Here is a 21,095-nt window from a genome sequence, read left to right as displayed (position 1 = left end):
CTACATCGGTTACTATTCCGTTAGAATTCATACAGGGTCAGGGAAACCCTGTTGTTTTCCCCAGTCATGACGCGAGGTTAAGGATAATGAGCGAGACTGTGGGACATCGCGTTATAGCTGACATGAATAAAATCCTTGAGTTTGAACCTAAGAAAGGGCAGCATCCCACTGATTTTCTGAGAACATTTGTGATTGTGTACAATCGAAACATAGGTGGAGGGAACAGAGCACTACTAACAGGTGACGATCCAATGTTTTGGAGTTTGGTAATCAATAAATATAAAGATCTCGTCTCGCCTACTTGCCAACATTTATTGTTACAGTTGAATAGAGAACTGGGTGCACAGCCAGTCAGACAGCACATAGGCAGGGATATCCAAGACTGTTTAACTGTGTGGAATGAGTCGCAACTCAGTTCACTGAGCCCTAAACAGAGCTCTAGAAAAAGGGTTGCTGTGCTAGCATCTAATAAGGGCCAGGCCAAATTTCATTGTTTTAACTGTGGGAAGCCAGGTCACATTCAGAATGAGTGTAGAAGCCCCCGTGTGTGTGCCAATTGCAAGCGTGTTGGCCATTCCAAGCGACACTGCTGGTCAAAAGGAGGAGGGATGGAAGGAAAAGGGCCAAAACAGCTGCGTGCACGGCAGCCTCAGACAGAACAGCCCCAGATTGAAGGCACTCTTACATACACAGACCTATTGTCTATGATTAAGGCACATGCTGAGCAGAGCAGCCAGAAAGGCTCTGAGAATCCCTTTCACAGTCCAACCCCACATACAGAGTGACTTTCCAAATCGGGGATGCTTAAAAAAATAAATAAATAAATAAAAATTTAAAAGGGGGAGGCTAGGAAGCAAACTGAGAAGGTTCATAAGAAGTTATGAACAAACTTGGTGAAACAAATTTGAAATTGGTGATGCAAAAGCGGGGTAGGGCAATACACTATTTCCGATATCATTGGGACCAATGCAAATTATATAACAAAGCTGAACTTGATACCAATGTCAATGTTCAAATGATTAAAACTGCATAAGAATATACACTCACACTTGGTCTTTCTCTCCCCTACAGAATTAATCGAGATCAGGACGAGGCTCCTGGTATTCAGGAACAGGTTGGAGGTCAGCACTAAGTGGGACATTCCGGTCATATTCATAAACAACACCCAATGTGTCAGGGACAATACACGCAGTTGACGTTGGATTCACCTAATGGACATCAGACAGGTGGAAAGATGGTGAAGCGTTCACAACAGAAGACACATGGAAAGTATCAAGTGAATCTTCATTTAGAACACATGATTGAGGGTGGAAGACAGCTTCCAAGAATATAAGAATTCATTGTGACAGTAAAAACACGTAATTGGACACATTATTAACGGAATAACTAGTTGCGATGAGGGACAGGATGACCTGGGGAGATGGGCCGTGGAGCATGAATGTACATATTACCCTGGTCTAACAATGATGCATCTAAATTTATACGGTTAAAAATAAATAAATAAAATAAATAATAATAATAATAATACATATATGTTGAGGATAGACAATGCCAACCTCTAAAGGAATGGGAAGACTCAAGCAGTTGGACTGAAGCAAATGTCCTCCACTGCACCCTATTCCTAGAGAAGGCATCATTCTTGGACCAGAAGAAAAGAAAAAAAAAGGGTTTTATAATATGATGTAAATACGGTATTCATGCATGCTGTTTATGATTGAGCTAACATCATTGTCATGTTTGATCAGTATTGTTTAAGGTTTGAACTGGTAAGGGAATGGCTGAATCAAACATTCTTACAGATTACTACATTCATACATGTTGTGCATGAAAGTCATGCAATAAATTGTATCTATTAACTCTAATGAACTGTCCCCAGAGAGGAATGTGCACCCTTTAGAGGAAGTGGAGGGGGTGGTGGACCAGTGTCACTGGTGTATTCTGAGTCACCCCACAGGACTTCCATATGGTAATATAAGGTGTTAATCACCCCCCTGGTTTCTGGTTTACACCAGCATACACTGTTCAGATGGGGAACATTCGTTTACCTACTACTGATGCCAGTGAGTCCAACAGCTTGGCCACGTGGGATGATGCCTACCTGGTTCCTTAGTCAAATGTGTTTGCAGGTATTCATGCTCAGGTGAAGAAAGCTCTAATGGAGAGTGATTCAACACTACTCAGAACAAAAATGGAGGTGAGCTTGGCCCAGGCAGAGGCCACAGTCCTGAAGCGACAAGGATGCTCTGATGAGAACACATTTTTGGAACCGGATATTCCTGGCTATTGTAGGTCTAATAGTAATTTGTATCCTCAATGGTCAAACACAGTGTTATTGCTGGCGCAAACAGAAAAAAAAACAGTTGGAGAAAGTCATTGATAGAAATGAAACTGTGGGATGGCTCAGAAATAACCCCTGAATAATTTGTGTGCTTTTGTTTTAATTTTTATGTTTTATTTTTGCTTCATATTCTTTTCTATACATATACCTTCGATTATAGAAGACTTTCTTATAAAAATAAAAAAGTAGGGAATGTTGGAAAACATGGGAGCCACAGTTCTACCCTTCTGAGGTGTCTCACATTGTAGTGGGACAGCTGCAGATAGGATTGATTGTTTACCACCACACTCATTTAAATTGACCTTTTATCACACCCTTTGTGCTACATCCTCTCCCTTTGGTATGCAGTATCCTCTACCCCCTACTTCAGTCCAACTTCCCACACCTTGTCTCTTCCCCCCCCAATGTCTGATTACCTCGCCCCCCCTTCCCCATTCACACCCTTTGTGCTACATCCTCTCCCTTTGGTATGCAGTATCCTCTACCCCCTACTTCTGTCCAACTTCCCCACACCTTGTTTCTTCCCCCCCCAATGTCTGATTACCTCGCCCCCCCCTTCCCCATGATGTGTTTAAAGATAACCATTTGGCCCTTTGTTTCCTTGAAGGAACAGGGTATAAGTATTCACTGTCTCCGTCATTTGGGGGTTCTGTGTTTATCTGTACTTGGGTAACAGACCCACTAGTTCCTTTGCTACATTAAACAACCTATTTTGAAACGAAGACGTGCCTGCATTTATTTTTCTACTTACAAAAGTACGGCGGAACAAATCGAACTCTTAAAAATTCCACACATGGCAAAGATGGAGATGCTGTTTCCCGTTTTACATTTTGATAACCATTTGAATTCTGCCACTTCTACAGCGTAGTACTGTCTTTTATAATTACATTTCAAATGCTTTGTTTGGGAGTGAAAATTCATATCAAGTAAATGGCATGTAACCCCTTAAGTTGGATGGAGTGGGATTTTTGCATTCATTCTGGTTTTCTTTTTTTTTTATTTGTTTGTTTTTTTACAGTGCAATTTTCATCTGGTCACACAAAATATCAATCGGGTCACACAATACACCGTTTGAAAGTGTTAAAGCTCATGGTTCTATAGCTATAATCTATTTTACGATGCCTCTGTTTTAGCGACAAAACAAGCTGGGGGGGGGAGGGGGGGGGGTCCTCACGCTCACGTGATGTGTATCGCTGACGATACACATCACGATAAAGTCAGTATGCTCGTCACGGCAAGAATCCAGCTAACAAAATTAATTGTCATTTTTTGTCCCAAAAACAATTATCGTTGTTGTCCCTTTAGCCGTTTGCATACACGTCGAAAATATTGTGTACAAAATAATATATATCCTTCTCTGACCCGTAGGCTACTGCTTAAGTAGTCCTTCACTATTACAAATGGGTCCCGTCGCTTCAACATGGACAGTACACAATTTCAGCCAGTGGCAAGCTGTTATAGTGACTAGAGAGAAGCACTTCAGATAATGAACATACCTTTCTAACGGCGTGCCGGTTGTTTGGCTTGCATAAAATGCTTTACACTTTTAGATATCTACAAATGCATATCTGCAGTTATAATCTGACTAGTAAGAATGATAATTCAAGATAACCGCAAATATATTTTTACTAGTCAAAATAGCCTACCTTTTAAGAGACCTACTGATGTCACAGATATAATCATTTCACTTGTCACACAAACCTGGAGATAACTGTAGCCTAGTTCTGTTTGGTGTGATATGGAAAGCCGTTTTAACATTTAATTGAACCACACTCCTATCTGTAATTACATTTTAGATATCCATAATAGCATTTCTCCTAGTTAAAATTGTATTCTCACTAGTCATGAATGGTAATTAGAGATGTCTGCAATGACATTCTTACTAGTAGAAATTGCATTTCACGATATCTAAAACTGTATTTCTCCTAGTCAAAATTCAATTTAAGATATCTTTAAATCCTTAAAAAGTGCAAGTGGCCGTTTTAACATAATAACTAGACTGGATATGTATTGCAGATATCCGTAATTCAATTCTTCCTAGTCAAAATGAGCATTTCAGATATCCACAATGGTATTCTTCCTATCCACAATTGTCGTTTCAGATATCCACAACGTCATTCTTCCAAGGACAAATTACGTCACTTTTGCCATTCATGTGTATTGGGCTTTCAATTTCAGATATCCACAACGTCATTTTTGATATCCATAGAATTCTTAACAGGAACAACTCCCATTTCAGATATCTACAATCCAAGTCTTACTAGTCATAACTGAAGTGAGCCATTTTGGCATTTATTATTATCTTTTTGGATATTCAGAATTACAATTTCAGATGTCTAAAACTGCATTCTGGATAGGAAGAATTACAATTATGGATATCCACAATATTTATACTATACAGAAGTCCACAGTATCCAGCCTAGCTATTAAATGTTTAAACGGCTTGCTATAGGTGTGATCACTTTTAGTTTGAAACAACGGAGGTGGTTGTTCTCGAAAAAACCGTAAAATGCCACGAAGCGAAGAGACAAAACAAGTTGCCTTACTGGAGACAGTAAATCGTCTGTATTTCCAGTTGACTCCTTCCAAAAGATCTTGAGACAGAATAACTTATTGGCGACGTATCACACCCGTTCCTGACATAAAGCGACGCGAGCGAGCGAGCGAGAAAAAGTGATTAAAAGGCATTCATGATAGGCGACGTACTTAGCAAACGGACCTCCTTCTCACATGTAAAAGTGACAGGACAGTAGGCCTACGCTTCAGAAGGGAATACCTGGAACTTTTCAGTTTTCACCCGCCATATAAATAATTCATTTTACCGATGAATTAGATTTAATCATTCAGACGTGGCGGCGACGAACGTGTGCTAACTGTAGTTAAAACATCAGCGACACCTTTAACTCACACGTAAGCCTAATTTTATTGACCATCTCACACAGAAGCAACGTGGGACCAGTCCAGCGTTTTCAAATTCTAAAATTAATTAAACGATGCGGTTTTGCAGCTACTGCCACATAAACATATTTCTTGTGTTAATAATATTGGTGAAAGGAAACCCAATTTTAACCTTACTTCAAAACACAACTAACAGAACTGTCAAAGCGTCAAGATTATTTTGTAAAACTTACCCCTATTCGGTGATAACTCAGTTTTTTCAAGACAGTCAATTATTTGCTTAACTTGATATGCAATTCTGTGTTAAAGCTGTATGAACCACAAGGTGGACGATAGTTCAGTTGAGCAGTGTGAATCCATGGAGGACTATCAGTCAAAATGGCCAGAATAAGCTACAAAAATAAATCGACTTCCTGTGAGCACGAGAGTGGGAAATTTCACAATAGAAGTTTGAATTGACATTATCTCATAATTGGTTGCAGTAGCTACTGAAAGTAAATAATGCCATCAGCACACATAATATTGCACATATAAAAACATAATAATCTTTGTTCCAATGACAACAATATGCACTTTTGTATGTTGCTTTGGATAAGAGTTTCTGCTAAATAAATGTAATGTAATGTACTGTATTGCATGATTATACCATGATTTGGTTATTTAAGATATTTGCAAGTCTTAATGAATAAATTTAATGACTTGGCCAAGCAAATTTCTAACTGCCATATTTTACTAAAGTGTGTGAGTCTGAAAATATCTTGCTGTCCTACAAAACGAAGGATTATAACTTGTTAAAATAGGATGAATTTGCTTCTCCAGAACGTCTACTATAAGAATCAGATGAGTTTCAGGCAACTCCCTGATGCCATAAACTGTGGCTGGGATTAAATCCCTGCATGTCCATCCTAAATTGCATATTAGAGATCAGAAATCTTGCTCAAATGGTAGGCATACTGAGGAACACATCTACTTTGATGCTGACTTTACCCTTTACAACTGAAAAGCAAAGAATTCTAATTTGGCAAACATGGTGTGGAATTGATTCCCCAGAATGTCGACAGTATAAAGAAGACAAGTTTCAGATCATGCATTTAACCTTGGAACTGTGACCAGGGTTTAGCCCCCTACTAACAGTTCCAAGGTTGAATGCATGATCTGAAACTTGTCTTCTTTATACTGTCGACATTCTGGGGAATCAATTCCACACCATGTTTGCCAAATTAGCATTCTTTGCTTTCGTAGGAGAAAAAGGTATGCCTCTGTTTTCTCTGTAGTTGCTCAGTGCTGGAGTCTCTTGCTTAGTGTTTGAGTGCCATGGTCTCCAGTTTTATTTTGGCGTATATTACATTACATTACATTTATTTGGCAGATGTTTTTATCCAAAGCGACGTACAAAAAGTGCATTTCATGGTCATGGACAACTACAAAACACAGGTTCAATAAGATACAATACTTATTTTGTACAGCTATTTCTAGCCAAGAACACAGTTTAGTTATTCTGACCTAACCTCTGCAAAGCCAACTAGGCAGAAGAACAAGCTTCAGTATTAGGACAAATACAAATTACAAAAAGGGCTGTGATGGGGGAACATGTAACAAGTGTCATGAGGGGGGGGTGTGGATTTAGAATGAAATATACAGAATGGTGGTAGTTAGCCCAGGTGTAGTCTGAAGAGATGAGTCTTCAGTCCACGGCAGAAAATGGGTAGTGAGGGAGAGGTTTGAAGAGGGACAGGGAGTTTGTTCCACCACTGGGGAGCTAGGGTGGAGAAGCTCTGTGATTCCTTTACTCGGGTGGGAGGGGGTACAAGGCGCCCTGCTGCTGCAGAGCGGAATGGTCGAGCAGGCAGATAGGATCGAATCATGTCCTGCAAGTAGATAGGGGCTGCCCTGTTGACTGCAGTGTAGGAGAGGATCAGGGCTTTGAACCGGATCCTGGCAGTGCCTGGTAGCCAATGCAGTGATTGCAGCAGAGGAGTGACATGGGAGTATATGTTCTCAGAGTTCCATTCCTTTTGTAATTTAGATTGTACCTATGCAAATGTTTGCCCCTGTGTTTTAGTATCCATGCTTGTTTTTGTTTATTACAATTATAAATCACTGCTTCTCAATTTATTCTGGTCCCTGTGTTTTTGTCTCTCTACTTGGTGTCCACACCTCAATTTCCACACAACATTGATTTTGAATGCTTCGCAGTCCATAAGCTCCTATGGGAATTTTGTTTCTTTACTTCGTCTAGCAATGTATGTTCAAAGTACATCACTTAATAATTTACTGATCCTGCTTTATTCTAATGGTAGCTCCTGAAAACATTTGCATATTTGTAGTAAGAATGACCACCATGGCATCTGTGTATTTGCTCCTGCACTTGAAAGAATTTGTAAAGAATTTAGAAGAATTATTTGCAAATGGCTAATTATAAAATATAATTAAACCTGAATACTATGTACAAACTGTGTTTGTAAAGCTATAGAGTATTGCTTCTTAAAAATATTAACACTGCTAACTGCTAAAAGGGTATTAAAACTACTTTTTGAAGAAAGACCATTTTTAAATCTTCATAAATACAGTCGTAGAGGCCAAATCTACAGTGCAATTCATGTACAATGTATAAAAAAGTGTGAAACAATGATCCTCCAGTGATGTTTCAGATGAAACATACTGTCTGAAGTTTAATGATCAGCTTTAGTTGACATATACATTACAGCCTCTACACCAGCAATACATATTATGTTTCTTTCTACAGTAAAACAGTTTTAACTTAGATTCTTTCAAAGAAATTACTCTTGTGTCAATGGCATGAATATCACAAATTATCACCCTGAAATGCAAAAGAAATGAGGCTACATCTGACATTTAATGGACCTCTGGAACACCTGCCATACAAAGCACATCATGTAAAAGATGCTCTCATTCTAACCCTTCACACAATGAGGCTCTTCACCTGAATTAAAAAATTTTTTTTTTTAATGAAACACTTTAGAAAGACCCATATGAAGTCTGCGGTGGTGATTTAAATGACTTGTGCTCAAAAAGAACTTCCCGCAATGAATACGCTTCTAGAGTTTTTCACATGTATGAATCCTCTTGTGGGGATTTAAAGCACTTGTTTGAGGAAAAAACACTTGCCACACTGAATGCATTTATAGGGCTTTTCGCCTGTATGGATTCTGTGATGGATATTGAAATGAGAGACTGTGGAAAAGCACTTCACACACTGACAACATTCGTAGGGCTTTTCATCTGTATGAATTCTCAGGTGTCTATTTAGATGAGATTTTGTATAAAAACTCTTACCATACTGTGTACATTTGGATGGCTTTTCACCTGTATAAATCATCTTGTGGATATTTAATGCTTTTCTTTGGGAAAAACATTTTTCACACTGAGTACATTTGCAGGGCTTTTCATCTGAATGAATTCTCTGGTGGCTATTTAAATAAGACTTTGTGGAAAAGCACTTCCCACACTGACAACATTTGTAGGGCTTTTCACCTGTATGAATTTTCAGGTGTCTATTTAGATGAGATTTTGTAAAAAAAATTCTTACCACACTGTACACTTGTATGGCTTCTCAACTGCATGAATTCTTACGTGTCTATTCAACTGAGATGTTGAATAAAAATATTTTTCGCAGTGTGTACACTTGAATGGCTTTTCACCAGTATGAATGATAAGGTGTGTATTTAACTCATATTTTGTACAAAAAGCTTTCCACTCTGTACACGTGTATGGCTTTTCACCTGTACGAAATCCCAGGTGTCTATTCAACTGGGATTTTGTATAAAAATCTTTCTTGGAGTGTGTACACTTGTATGGCTTTTCACCTGCATGAATTCCAAGGTATGTATTTAAATCAGTATGAAAATGCTTACCACAGTGTATACACCTGTATGGTTTTTCACATGTATGAATTATGAGGTGTCTATTTAAGTCAAATTTTGCATGAAAACACTTACTACACTGTGGACACTTGTATGGCTTTTCACCAGTATTAGTTCCCCCTTTGTTTCTACAAACAGTCTGGTTTGGAAAGAAATTCATTAGGTTTGGTCCTTTACTGGAATTAATAATCAGGGGTTCAATAATCACATTCATTCTATGACAATTAGTATGTGTGTTGCTACCGTTTGTACTCTTCTGGACAATTCTGATCTGATTATTCTCAATGTTGATATTAGAAGGATGATTTAAGTCCCTGCATTGGGTTGGAAAATCACACATTTCCTCTTTTTTAGAGATTGGATTTTGCTCTCCACCACATTGCCAAGTTTCAGTCTGGTCTTTTTGATCATCACCAGCTCCATTCATCATAGTATTCATGAGATCACTCACTAAACCTTCACTGGATTCATACTTAATATCCTGCAAGTCACTGTTGTGTTCAACCTTAACGTATCCTCCATCATCAATAGTCATTTTGATTTGGTAAGGAGGCAGATGGGTTATATATCCAAGCTCTGTACTGTTGAGGTTCTCTGTCTTAATAAGATCCCCAGTATGGATGGATCCCAGATCAGTTTCTGTTTTAATTAGTGATGCGTGTGTGTGGACTACATCACTGACCCAGCTGTGTGCTGTAACACACTCTAGCTCCAGTGTGTATGAATTCTCAGGTGTCTATTTAAACCAGATGTGTAATTAAAGCACTTCCCACACTGAGAACATTTGTAGGGCTTTTCTAAAAGGAGGAGCCGCAATGTCAAGGCCAAGAAACGCCACCTCCCACCCTAGTGACCACAGATTGTAACCCATAGTGTAGCTCAGTCCACCGCAGTAATCCGGAAGCGACGCAAGCTGTACCTCATTGGTCCAGAACAAATATTGGCACTGTGCCCAAATGACGCAATAAATCATGAGATCGACCCATGGACAGTCATAAGACGAATAAAATACACCTAATATGACTATTTGTTCTTGTGAGAAAAATCTTTTGACTTTGTATTTTGATCGCATTTGTACCGTAGACGTGCATGGAAACCGAATATGAAAACACCTATACTGGAGCCATCCGTAGTGGCGCTAGTGAGCAACTAGGAACTACAACACCAGGAAATGAGCTTCAAAAACGAAGTCTGGTTTTGGCCGCTTGGACCTAACCTGACCTGAAGAGCTGCCAAAGTGAAACATTTAACTGTGTCACCGAGGAGCTTGCAGAGGGACTTCAACCCCCTCCAGTATCGCAGAGTATACGAACGTAAACACAGCTGCCGGAAGTTGTACTGGTTATCGTGTACGTCTCATTCATCTGCATTTGAGTGACAAGCTTCTCTCTCCTCTGCACAGGAGCTGCGGGTAAGAGACGCTCGCGTGGTTTCTGTGCTTTCATCACGCGGTCGCGTGGGAAGCAAAGCTAGCCTTCATAAATGATAAATGATGCTTGTAATCCTACTCATGTTAGCTAGCAAGCAAATAGCAAGAAATCAAGCTTGTTCTAATGAAAAACGTTTCAGCTAAAATTAATATATGAATTACCTTCTAGCCAGTTTTTTCAGGTTAAAATTATTGTGGTTATGTTCAGTTTAATTCGTTCAAAATCAAAATACGACTTGCAAGAAAACATTGTTAGGTAGCTGACAAGCAAAGCTAGCCTTACAATCAAGGTTATTTGATGCTTACAATCCTACTCAAGTTAACTAGCAATGCCTTTATTACTTTCTAGCAAGCTTGCCAGGTTAAATGAACTGTGGCAATTCCTCATGATAATTAATTATTTTCCACCACGTAAGTAATTCAGTTCATGTAAACCTAACGTTGATACACACTCCTCTCATGAGCGTCTAGCAGCTATTATAGCTTAACTATCGCGATTCTAAGTAACTGGAGATAAAACTTTTTTTGTACTCCACATAGATCATAAACCCTTGAATATAAAACGACCCACTGAAATCGTTTGAGAAATGCAAACGTTATAGTGCACAAAAACAGCAGCTCCCCGTTTACTTGTGTTTTAGAGGCTATCTTGCCTGGATCAATATGGCGGCGACGTTGACGTACGATCCAAACGCCAAGGCCGAAAACCTTGGACATATTCTTTGACAGACTTGTGGAGGCTCTCAGCACGAGCTCAACAGATCCTCCCCGTTGTTTTGAACTATATCGTCAATATTTGCGTAGAGCCTATTTTCTTAAAAGCACTATCGTTTTAGAAAGGAATGTATGTTTATTTTGTTTTTACATTTTTAAAACATATTTCCTTTAAAAAGGTCAAAAGGAACAGAAAATACATTAGATATTTACTAGATTTCAAAAAAATAAGAAACATTCAGAAAAGAGAAACCTAATACAAACAACCATACATATGTTCAACTAATAATCACAGGATAATAATTATTTTAAGACATAACTTACATAAAATATATATTTGAAGAATAATAAAACAACAATACGTCTGCTCGGGAATGGGGTGAAGAGCGGGTGGCCCTCCTAGGGGGGTGGACTATAATAGTATATGATGAGTTCTTTCCAGTGGTCCACCCCCATTTCTCTCTCGCCAGGTCTTTGTTCTTTCGAAAATCCACCAGAACGCCGTCCTGGAGGAGGTTTTGTGTCCTCCTCCGGAGAGTGACCAGGTCCACAGTAGAATGTAGTTGTGATGAAGTATTAAACAGTTAGTGCTTCATGTCAAATAACTGCGCTGAACTTCTGCGGAAACGTCTAGTCAGCAGCCTTTTCTTCATTTTCCTTTCACTGGCCTGGCCAATCGGTGCTCAGCTTTTCTTTACCCAATGACGTCATTACTGTCATTACCGGCGGTAAAGTTGAACGAAACTTGGCTGAAGCCACACTATACGCGGCCCCGCCGCGCGGCGGAGCCGCCTCCATTCATTTTGAATGAGGGGTGGCTGCCAGCCCCCGCAAGGCATTTTGGGATTGCCGGCGGCGCGGCGGGAGCGGCGAGGCCGCGTATAGTGTGGCTTCAGCCTCTTTTTACAGTCTCTGAGTGGAGATGGCAAAAATTCAACTTTGACCCCCTCGCCGCGTCACGGTAACCAATCTGATTTGATATAATGATCCGTCAAGTAAATTGTCCCTATTTTTTTCTAATTTTAGTTCCACATTCTATCGTTCCACAATGGAGGACCTAACTCGTAATTTCCGCATCGGGTTTCCCGACTTAATAAAATCTCCTACAGAGACACTGATAAGAGGAAATAGCGTGGAGAAACGTCTCTGAAATTGTCGGTGGCTCTGCAATGTAGTTATTGCCGTTAGCTACTATCACTGTCCAGTCTGAATAAAAATCATTTTTGCAGTAATCTAGCTCTGAAAATGTTAATAAGCTGCCTAGCTAGGCTAACTAATGTGTAGCTATAGTGAGGAACAACAAACAATAACAAACAAAAAGAATCTTCCTAATGTATTAGTTGCTAGTTGTTCGTTTCTACCAGCCACCTAGCTAGCTAATCAGATACAACTTTGAAGGAATTATCTGGCTAATTCGTCAGACAATGTTTTTGTTGTTGGTTGTAGACATTAAACAGCCTAGCTAAGCAGCCGACTAACATCTTTCAGATCTAGGTTACTGCAAAAATTATTTTTATTCAGACATGACAATGAATATGAAACACGATATTAAACCCGGTCAACATTTAACGAACACAACTGTCTGTCAAATATAGGTGACACGCCCACAAACAGCCGATTTTGGGGACGCGGCGCGGCGACAGGCGGCAGTCGCCGCGTATAGTGTGGCTTCAGCATCATTATGGGAATGCTGTTAGTTACAGCTCCCTGAAGCTAGTGTCAAAATTTTTTGAATTTTTTCATTATGTATTTTGCGACGATACAGGCAATCGATGTCCACTGATCCGTAAGTATTTCAGCAAATATTTCTTTGTGGTGAAAGTTCACGTTTCCCGTCGTGGTGAAGAAGGATAATGAGGATAAAATGCCCTCTGCTTAAGTTAGCTTGTTGAAGTTAAGTTGTCGTTGACAATAACTCAGCTGGAACGGTTATTAGTTGAAATGTTAGCCACCTTTATTTTATTTTAAAGCAAAATGATGTGAAGCAATGTGATGTATTTAGAATGTCTGCTAAGTGGCTATAAATATTTACTTTTCCATACGTTGGATTTTTGGGTGTAAATACAAAAGCTATTGTAGCTCATTCATTAAGCATTGTGACAAAGCACACAGATTGTTATCTGCCAAGTATCTGAGACCTCCTCTGAGTGAGTAATAGAGAATAGCGTACATTAAAAGCTGATTAATTGATTAAATCAGCTGAATTGGTAAGGTCCATTGGTACGATGCTTATGTTACTCATTGCAAAGATGCAGCGGTATGATGAACAGTGCGGCGAGCGGAATAATGCGCGTGCTGTGCGTCAGTGCGCTGCAGGGGAGCTGAACGGGGAGTGGCCACTCAGTCTGAGTGCTGCGGGACCAGCTTGGACTCCTCAGGAGGACGAGCTGCACGTGGAGGATGAAGGATTTGAAGATGTGGAGGACCAGAAGGACCCAACAGCCCATCATCCTGCAGCACCATTGGGTAAATTACCCACCCACCCTGCAGCCCTGAGGCCTGTCACCGATTACCCCACCAAACAGAGCACTCCTTCCCAGTCTGCCACTGCTGCTCCACCTGGGACAGACCCTCTGGTAAGATTTCACTGTTAACACACAGCACTGGCTTTTATGTTTCACTATGAATCCATAGAAGTCTTATGTTTTGTTAAATATTGCACTATTAACAAATGTCTTGTTGTTGAACCTACATTTCTCCATGGAAAGAAAAACTAAAATCCTATTTTTTCTTGTTAAAAATGCCTGGCTCAAAGTCGTAACAAGTCCAGTTACCCAAAAACACAATCAAAAAACTGATTTAAAAACACAAACCCAGACATTTATTAGAATAAATAACAAACTAATCACAAACTAAACAAAGGAAAACCCACAAAGTTGAAACAAAGCAATCTTCACAAAAACTACAAACCCAAAACCACAAAACAAACCACACACAAAAGAAACACAAAAGATCTCAAAGAAAGACTCTCTACCCAAACCACAAACCAAAAAGCCCCAAAATAAAATGTCCCCTGCCTCGTACTACTGGGCTTATATTGGGCCACAGACAGGTGGAGGCAATTAAGCAGTTAGGTAATTACCTCCACCTGCACTACCCAGACCAGCAGAGGCAGGGGACGTAACAAGAGGTTGGTCAGTCTGCTGGGTTGCCCACCTTGTTACTTTTTCGTTTGACCATTGTCATAATTATTATTTTTAAACCTTTAATATAAATGCATATTTTCACTACAATTCAATCTTTCACTGTGTTATTGCATTCTATTTTCATGTCTTTTATTTGCTTTATGCATTTGCATTTACACTGAAAATGTATCAGGAATATTATCATTTTTAAACTAAATGCATCAGGGCTATGCTGCATAGGGTTTCAGACTGCACTTTGTCTTTTTCTTTTTTTAAAGATATTCTTACACATTAAAAGATCATCACCTGAACAGGCCTCATACAAAAACATTAAAATCTGAAAATAAGCCAACACAATAACAGTTATGATCAATTTGCAAAAGTCCAAATGAAAATCTAAATCTTTGCTGTTTCAACTGTATGTGGTGGATGTGTGACGGATGGGTGTCTCTCTGGGGGGTGGACTAAATGATCAGTTCTTTCCAATGGTCCACCCCCCATTTCTCTCTCGCCAGGTTTTTGTTTTTCCTAAAGGCCCAAGACTGCACTGGGTTTCAGACTGCACAGCCAAACACTGCACTGAAAACTCCATCCTTTTTAGAAACAAGCTGCTTTCTTCTGTGTCTGTCAGCGCAGTGTGTCACAGGGGCGGGGTCCTGACAGCCTGCAGTGATGCAGAGTTGAAATATATGGAGAAAATGTAAATGGCGTGCGCCGATTTGTCATTGTGGCTGTTTGAAGTGTTCCTACAGTGCTCTTATAAGGCAGCAGTGAGTGTGATTGGTGGGAGGGAAAGAGTGTGCTCTCTCAGAGGGGGGTCATGTGTGTGCACAGGGCTCAGTCTCTCTGAGAGCTCAGAGGTGAAGGTGTGAGCATCCACTCTGCTCTGAGGAAGGCTTGGTTTGTTTGCGCTGAAGATGGAGAGATGTCTGTTCTTTCTCTCTCTCTCCTCCCTGTTCCTGCTCTCCACAGTCAGTGAGTACCAGCTTTATCCTCCTCTCCAGCTTCTCCACACCCAGTCAGGGCTCAGAGGGGTCAGGGCCAAGGGGTCAGAGGGGCAGCTCTGCAGGCAGGGCAGGGCTCCAGGCCATCTCTAAACACCAGAGTTTACTGTAGTAATATTTCTCTGCATCATTCATGAAGCTTTCATGAAACTAATTTTATTATTAATTATTTAGGAAATGTTTCTTTGTTTGATTCAATGGTATATGAAACATGATATTTGAATAATCCAACCAAGATAAAGTTTTTTGTTTGATCATGTTTGTGTTTTAGTAAATATAAATATATGTGAATATAAAGATCTTTTTCAATTATTGTTTTTATCGTTTCCGTGTCTGTAATTTGGCACTTGATAGTCATGAAACAGTACAGGTATTAGTTGGTGTTCCCAGAAATAACTGATGTTTGAGTGAAATTTATATCATAAGTTTGCCTAATTAATATTTTCACTTGTTGTAGTTGCAAGTTGCTTTTTATTAATGTATATTTATAAGAACTCTTCCGTCTTTAGTGCGTTTTAATGGAAGGCAGAACGGAAATGTGATGTACTCAGTGATACATTTGATGCCTTTATGGCAGCACATTAATAGTATATTGCACTTATTACAAGGCTCTCATCTCATGAAACCTATTACAGCAACTTAAAAAAAAAAAGAAAAAAAAAAACTTAACACCTGCTGACCTCAACTTCAAAAGCAGGACTGAAGCAGCGTTGATCCAGAGTCAGACTTCCTGTGTAATTCTTTTAAAATAACACACTCTGAACAGATAATATTCTCCACCACTGCTTACGGCTGCAAATGGAAAATATAATATTATTTGAAACTCACATAAGTTTGAATATGTTGCATTTTTCATGCGATATTTTACTATCCATTTAAAAACATGCATATTTTTAAATTTTTATATACATACTCCATTGGATGAATGCTAAAAGTATAAAAGTGATTGTTAAATCGGGATTTTGTAGCGCTGAACTACTAACGTCAAATAACAAAATGTATATATAAGCTAACAATTCAAATTCATGTTTAATCCTCATTGTGGAAACATACCATTTCACTGAAAACATTACATTATATGACATTTAATTGGAAGACACTTTTATTCAAAGTAATGTACAATAAGTGCATAACAACACCGTCACTAATGTAAACACGTTCTTATACCAACACAGGACTTTGGATTTAAATGAAGATATATTAGTTTCATAAATGCATATATTATTACATAACTAAAACATAGGATTACATTTTAAAATGTGGTGTTATGAAGTAAATTACTGTATTGCTCCTTTCACTGAACTAATTCAGCACTTACGCAGTCACAGCAGAATCTTTGTGTTTCTGATGTATTTTTCTTTTTCTGACGCTATCAGAATTTTTTTTCTTTTAAAGTTTCAGTCTGTAGCAGAAGTTTACATGTGATTGGCTCATCACACGATTGGTCTGACTGAATGTAATCCTATAGGTTTCTATCTAACATTAAACATGGTGTGGCTCTCTAAGCTTGCTGAATGCTGGTACCAAGCTAGCAGTTTGCTAAATTTAAGTAGCCAATGTTCTTGAATAGAGCAGAGAGAACATCCACATTATAGTACAGATAGCACAGGCTTAGCTGAAGTTTCCTCGCTGGAAAGTTCTCTGCTGATGCCCAACCCCTTGCCTTCCTCTTTTAGCAGTTGCGTCCAATCAGTCAGTGACCCGATTACAGGAGGCTCCGCCCAGCCCGTCTATCCTAACAGTGGCCATCCTGGTGATGGGGGTGCTGTTGTTCCTGCTGCTGGCAGCGCTGGGTGTTCTGCTGTGCTGGAGCAGAACACTGAGGAGAGGTAGGGAGAGGATGGCCGCTGGGTGAACCGCCATCACACGCCGAGTGTGACTGAAGAAGCCTCTCCAGTGATCAGCTCAGTGGGTTAACCACGCAGCTCTGAATGGGGGCTGATGGGAGGCTCGCCCAGTTAAGACCCTGCACCAGTGCGTGTCGGTGGACCCTGCAGTGTGGGGCCGAGTCCTCCATCACCAGCTGCCCTGAAAGCAAGGAGACTGCCGGGTGATGGGTGATTGGCTGCAGTGTTGTTGAGGGAGGGATTTGGTTGGCATGCTGATCGTGTCTTTTTGTGCACCAGCGCCCCCCTGTGGTCGATCACATTCCTGCAGTCTGCCCGAATCAGTTATCTGGTAAATGGTAAATGGTAAATGGTAAATGGACTGCATTTATATAGACTGCATTTTATCCAAAGCGCTTTACAATTGATGCCTCTCATTCGCCAAAGCAGTTAGGGGTTAGGTGTCTTGCTCAAGGACACTTCGAAACAGCCCAGGGCGGGGTTTGAACCAGCAACCCTCCGACTGCCAGACAATCGGTCTTACCTCCTGAGCTATGTCGCCCTGGCGACATTTATGTGATATGATAAAAGGTTAGACTGATCTCAGATCAGCAGTCCTACAGGGCCCTGGTCTCTGACAGGTGGCTGGTGTATGACAGTGGCTGTGTGCTGTACCTCTGCTGCTCATGCAGAGAGAATTGTGCTCTCTGAGAGGAGACTCTGACTCTGTGATTCTCTGCCTGTGTTCACACAGCCCCTCTGCACGGAGCCGTCTACGCCAACGAGGAGATGGACTACAAACTGGCTAGAGGGGGAACCTACAGGCCCCCCCGGTGGGGTGAGTGAATCAGATTTGTACTCCTTGTGCTGCACAGCAAAGTCTTAAACACACTGTGGAAAACTGTTAATGGACAGCATTTATATAGCGCTTTTATCCAAAGCGCTTTACAGTTGATGCCTCTCATTCACCAGAGCAGGGACACTTGGACACGCCCAGAGTGGGGATCGAACCGGAAACCTTCCGATTGCCAGACAACCGCTCTTACCTCCTGAGCTATGTCGCCCCCTAACAGTTTAACCTTTTATGTGATAAAAGGTTGGACTGATCTCAGATCAGCAGTCCTACAGGGGCCTGGTCTCTGACAGGTGGCTGGTGTATGACAGTAGCTGTGTGCTGTACCTCTGCTGCTCATGCAGAGAGAGATGTGCTCTATGAGAGGAGACTCTGACTCTGTGATTCTCTGTCTCTGCTCACACAGCCCCTCTGCACGGAGCCGTCTACGCCAACGAGGAGATGGACTACAAACTGGCTAGAGGGGGAACCTACAGGCCCCCCCGGTGGGGTGAGTGAATCAGATTTGTACTCCTTGTGCTGCACAGCAAAGTCTTAATCACACTGTGGAAAACTGGTAAATGGACTGCATTTATATAGCGCTTTTATCCAAAGCGCTTTACAGTTGATGCCTCTCATTCATCAGAGGAGACTCTGACTCTGTGATTCTCTGTCTCTGCTCACACAGCCCTGTCTGAGTGGGACCACGTCCCTCTGCACGAAGCCGTCTACGAGGAGATCGAGTACAAACTGGCTAGAGGGGGAACCTACAGCGCCCCCCGGTGGGGTGAGTGAATCTGATCCGTCCTCCTCGTGCTGCACAGTAAAGTCTTAAACACAGTCATCATGTGATTTATTCATTATTAATGTAATATTTATATTTTAGATTATGATGTTTATTAGTCTATTTATTGAATTTTACAAATTAAGACACTATCCTGTGTTGAAAATCCTGTCTGTGTAATTTGTGAAAATCATTGCCATGGGCTACTTTCTGTCTGTGTGATTTGTTACTGTGTATCGTGTGACAGACCCAGAGGAGATTTATGATGATGTCGTGACTCTGGACTGCATTCAAGTGGGTGAGTCTGTACGAAGTGAATCACTCTGTATAACCTGAATAACGACAAGCTTTTATGGTTTAATAAAAATTCATCAATCCATCCCATTATATTTCATATACCGGCTCTTGGAAGACATTTTCCCAGATTGCTTCATGGGCAATTATGAGAATATGCACATTCCATTCCACCTGCAAACTTTTCTGAGAGTGGATATTTTAGTGAAGACATGACCCTATGAAAATATTTTGAATGAGACTTTTTCTTTCAATATAGAATTACAAGATCACAGCAGGTATTTGCTGAAAATGAGCCTTTCCCTGACTGTGTCTGTCTCCTGATCCATCCCTGTAGGGGAGAGTGTTCTGGCTGAAAGCCCTCTAGCTCCCAGGGGGATGGACTATGATGATGTGGGGGAGTAGCCTCCTGAAAGAGGAGGAACACTGTGAGATTGACAGTTTTAACTTCGGAAGTGTCCACATGTTTGGATAGAAGAACTTACATGGACTCCTTTATCCTACACATCTCAAGCAAAATGTTTTATTGTCATAAAACCATATCCCACTAGATCAGTTAATCATTAATTAATAATTCACCTGAAATTATTTGCTGTGGACTCTTAGCTCATTCATAAATTAGCTCATTGGAAATGCTGGTACTTGTATACATTGAGAACAATAGCTTGCATTCACTGACACAATGAGACAGTTACTTTTTCTGACCAAGATGATGATGTACAACAACTACATGGAGTCAGTACTGGCCACTTCAATATGAAATGAATGCATCAACATTTTTGGAATGTAAAAATGAAAACTGTGCTTTAGCCTGTGTAAGCTTTTGCTTTAGATTTGTTTGTATTTACATCAAACCCTTTCAGTTTTGGCTGCTGTGTTCATCATGTGCAGGTCAGAGCTGTCCATTTTGGCTCCCTGATTGACACATGGAAGGGTAGCCAGACAGCACTTATCCAGCATCATGCTCATTTGCAAGATCACATTTTTAAATATGCTTTCATTGCACATAGCTGATGAGTTTGTTCATCTTTCCATCTGAGCAGAAGATGAACAAGGCAGTAAGTCTCCACTGGCTGCTTTGTTACTATTCAAAACTATTTCAGTACTACTTATTTCATACTGCTTTCACTACTTCTCAAATTAGTTTAATTTTTTTTAACAAAAAATATTTTTAAACCATTATATATATATATATATATATATATATACATACACACACACACATATATATATTTTTTGATGCTAGATCTTGGAGAATTATACTGCTTTTCATAGACATGATTTTATAAAAATGAAATATATTTTGCTAAAATACTCAACATGTATTTCTTAGTCTTATCCAGCTGTAGTAATGGATACTATGTAATGAAAAAGCTGTTTAAGTTACTCGGATCTGCTAAATGTCTTATGGGGTCAGTTAGACTGTCCCCACACCGTCAGGCAGCCGTGACTGCAGTGTGCAAACACAGCTAGCTGAAGTGTTATTCAGTGCTGCTCTGAAGGGCCCCACTGTCCTGCTGTGTGACAGTCCTGAGATTCAGCCACAAGTCCCCAGAAGTCTCCTTGCTTTCAGGGGACCAGGTGATGGAGGACACTCCGGAAGACTATGATTATGTCATCCCAGCGGATAAGCATCCAGACAGTGTGCCAGGTGAGTGTTTTGATTGGTTGGTGGGATGATTCAATATTTTCTCCTCATGAATACATTTAATTGCATTCATTATTATATGCTGTACTTAGTTTTTTGTGTTAATTTTCCAATCTCCCTTGGCCTTTTTAGATGAATAAAACATGCGCATTAATGGAATTATTTCATTACATAGAACATTTCTTGCAGTTGACTTGTTTTGTTGTCCAGTCTTAGACATGGAAATTACTTTTAAAGTTGTTGCCCCAATAATTAGTGTAACCAGTATAACCACCAAAACCAATATAGCCATTATGAGCACTATAACCAGTGTGCCCAG

The 21,095-nt window shown here is 40.2% G+C and overlaps 4 protein-coding genes across 7 annotated transcripts in view; 2 read left to right on the top strand and 2 right to left on the bottom strand.

Annotated features, from left to right (window-relative positions):
* The window catches only part of LOC135249381 (zinc finger protein 345-like), a 151,842-nt gene that overhangs the window by 13,806 nt on the left and 116,941 nt on the right, over positions 1-21,095 (bottom strand). For 2 of the 3 annotated variants that reach the window (XM_064324966.1, XM_064324969.1), the window contains exon 1: positions 5,470-6,392. The exons of the other annotated variant lie outside the window; for it this stretch is intronic. The gene's annotated coding sequence lies outside the window, so the exon portion shown is untranslated. Of the gene's footprint in view, positions 1-5,469; positions 6,393-21,095 lie in introns of those variants that run through there. 3 annotated transcript variants of the gene reach the window in all.
* Positions 1-21,095, top strand: part of LOC135249413 (zinc finger protein ZFP2-like) — a 144,586-nt gene that overhangs the window by 62,221 nt on the left and 61,270 nt on the right. The gene's annotated exons all lie outside the window — the stretch shown is intronic.
* The window catches only part of LOC135249365 (deleted in malignant brain tumors 1 protein-like), a 197,638-nt gene that overhangs the window by 174,687 nt on the left and 1,856 nt on the right, over positions 1-21,095 (top strand). The window contains exons 15-19 of the mRNA XM_064324917.1: positions 17,069-17,221; positions 17,973-18,056; positions 18,739-18,837; positions 19,082-19,132; positions 20,702-20,779. Of these exons, the coding sequence (XP_064180987.1) occupies positions 17,069-17,221; positions 17,973-18,056; positions 18,739-18,837; positions 19,082-19,132; positions 20,702-20,779 (465 nt within the window). The remainder of the gene's footprint in view (positions 1-17,068; positions 17,222-17,972; positions 18,057-18,738; positions 18,838-19,081; positions 19,133-20,701; positions 20,780-21,095) is intronic.
* On the bottom strand, positions 7,815-9,655 carry LOC135249551 (gastrula zinc finger protein XlCGF67.1-like). Its single transcript, XM_064325160.1, is given in 4 exon segments — positions 7,815-8,768; positions 8,770-8,794; positions 8,796-8,979; positions 9,577-9,655. Coding segments are annotated over 4 exon segments (723 nt in total). The 3' UTR covers positions 7,815-8,333.

The sequence above is a fragment of the Anguilla rostrata genome, chromosome 2 (genome assembly GCF_018555375.3).
Source record: "Anguilla rostrata isolate EN2019 chromosome 2, ASM1855537v3, whole genome shotgun sequence".
Lineage (NCBI taxonomy): Eukaryota > Metazoa > Chordata > Actinopteri > Anguilliformes > Anguillidae > Anguilla > Anguilla rostrata.
Note: the sequence above shows the minus strand (reverse complement) of the source record. Positions and strands in the feature narration are given on the sequence as shown.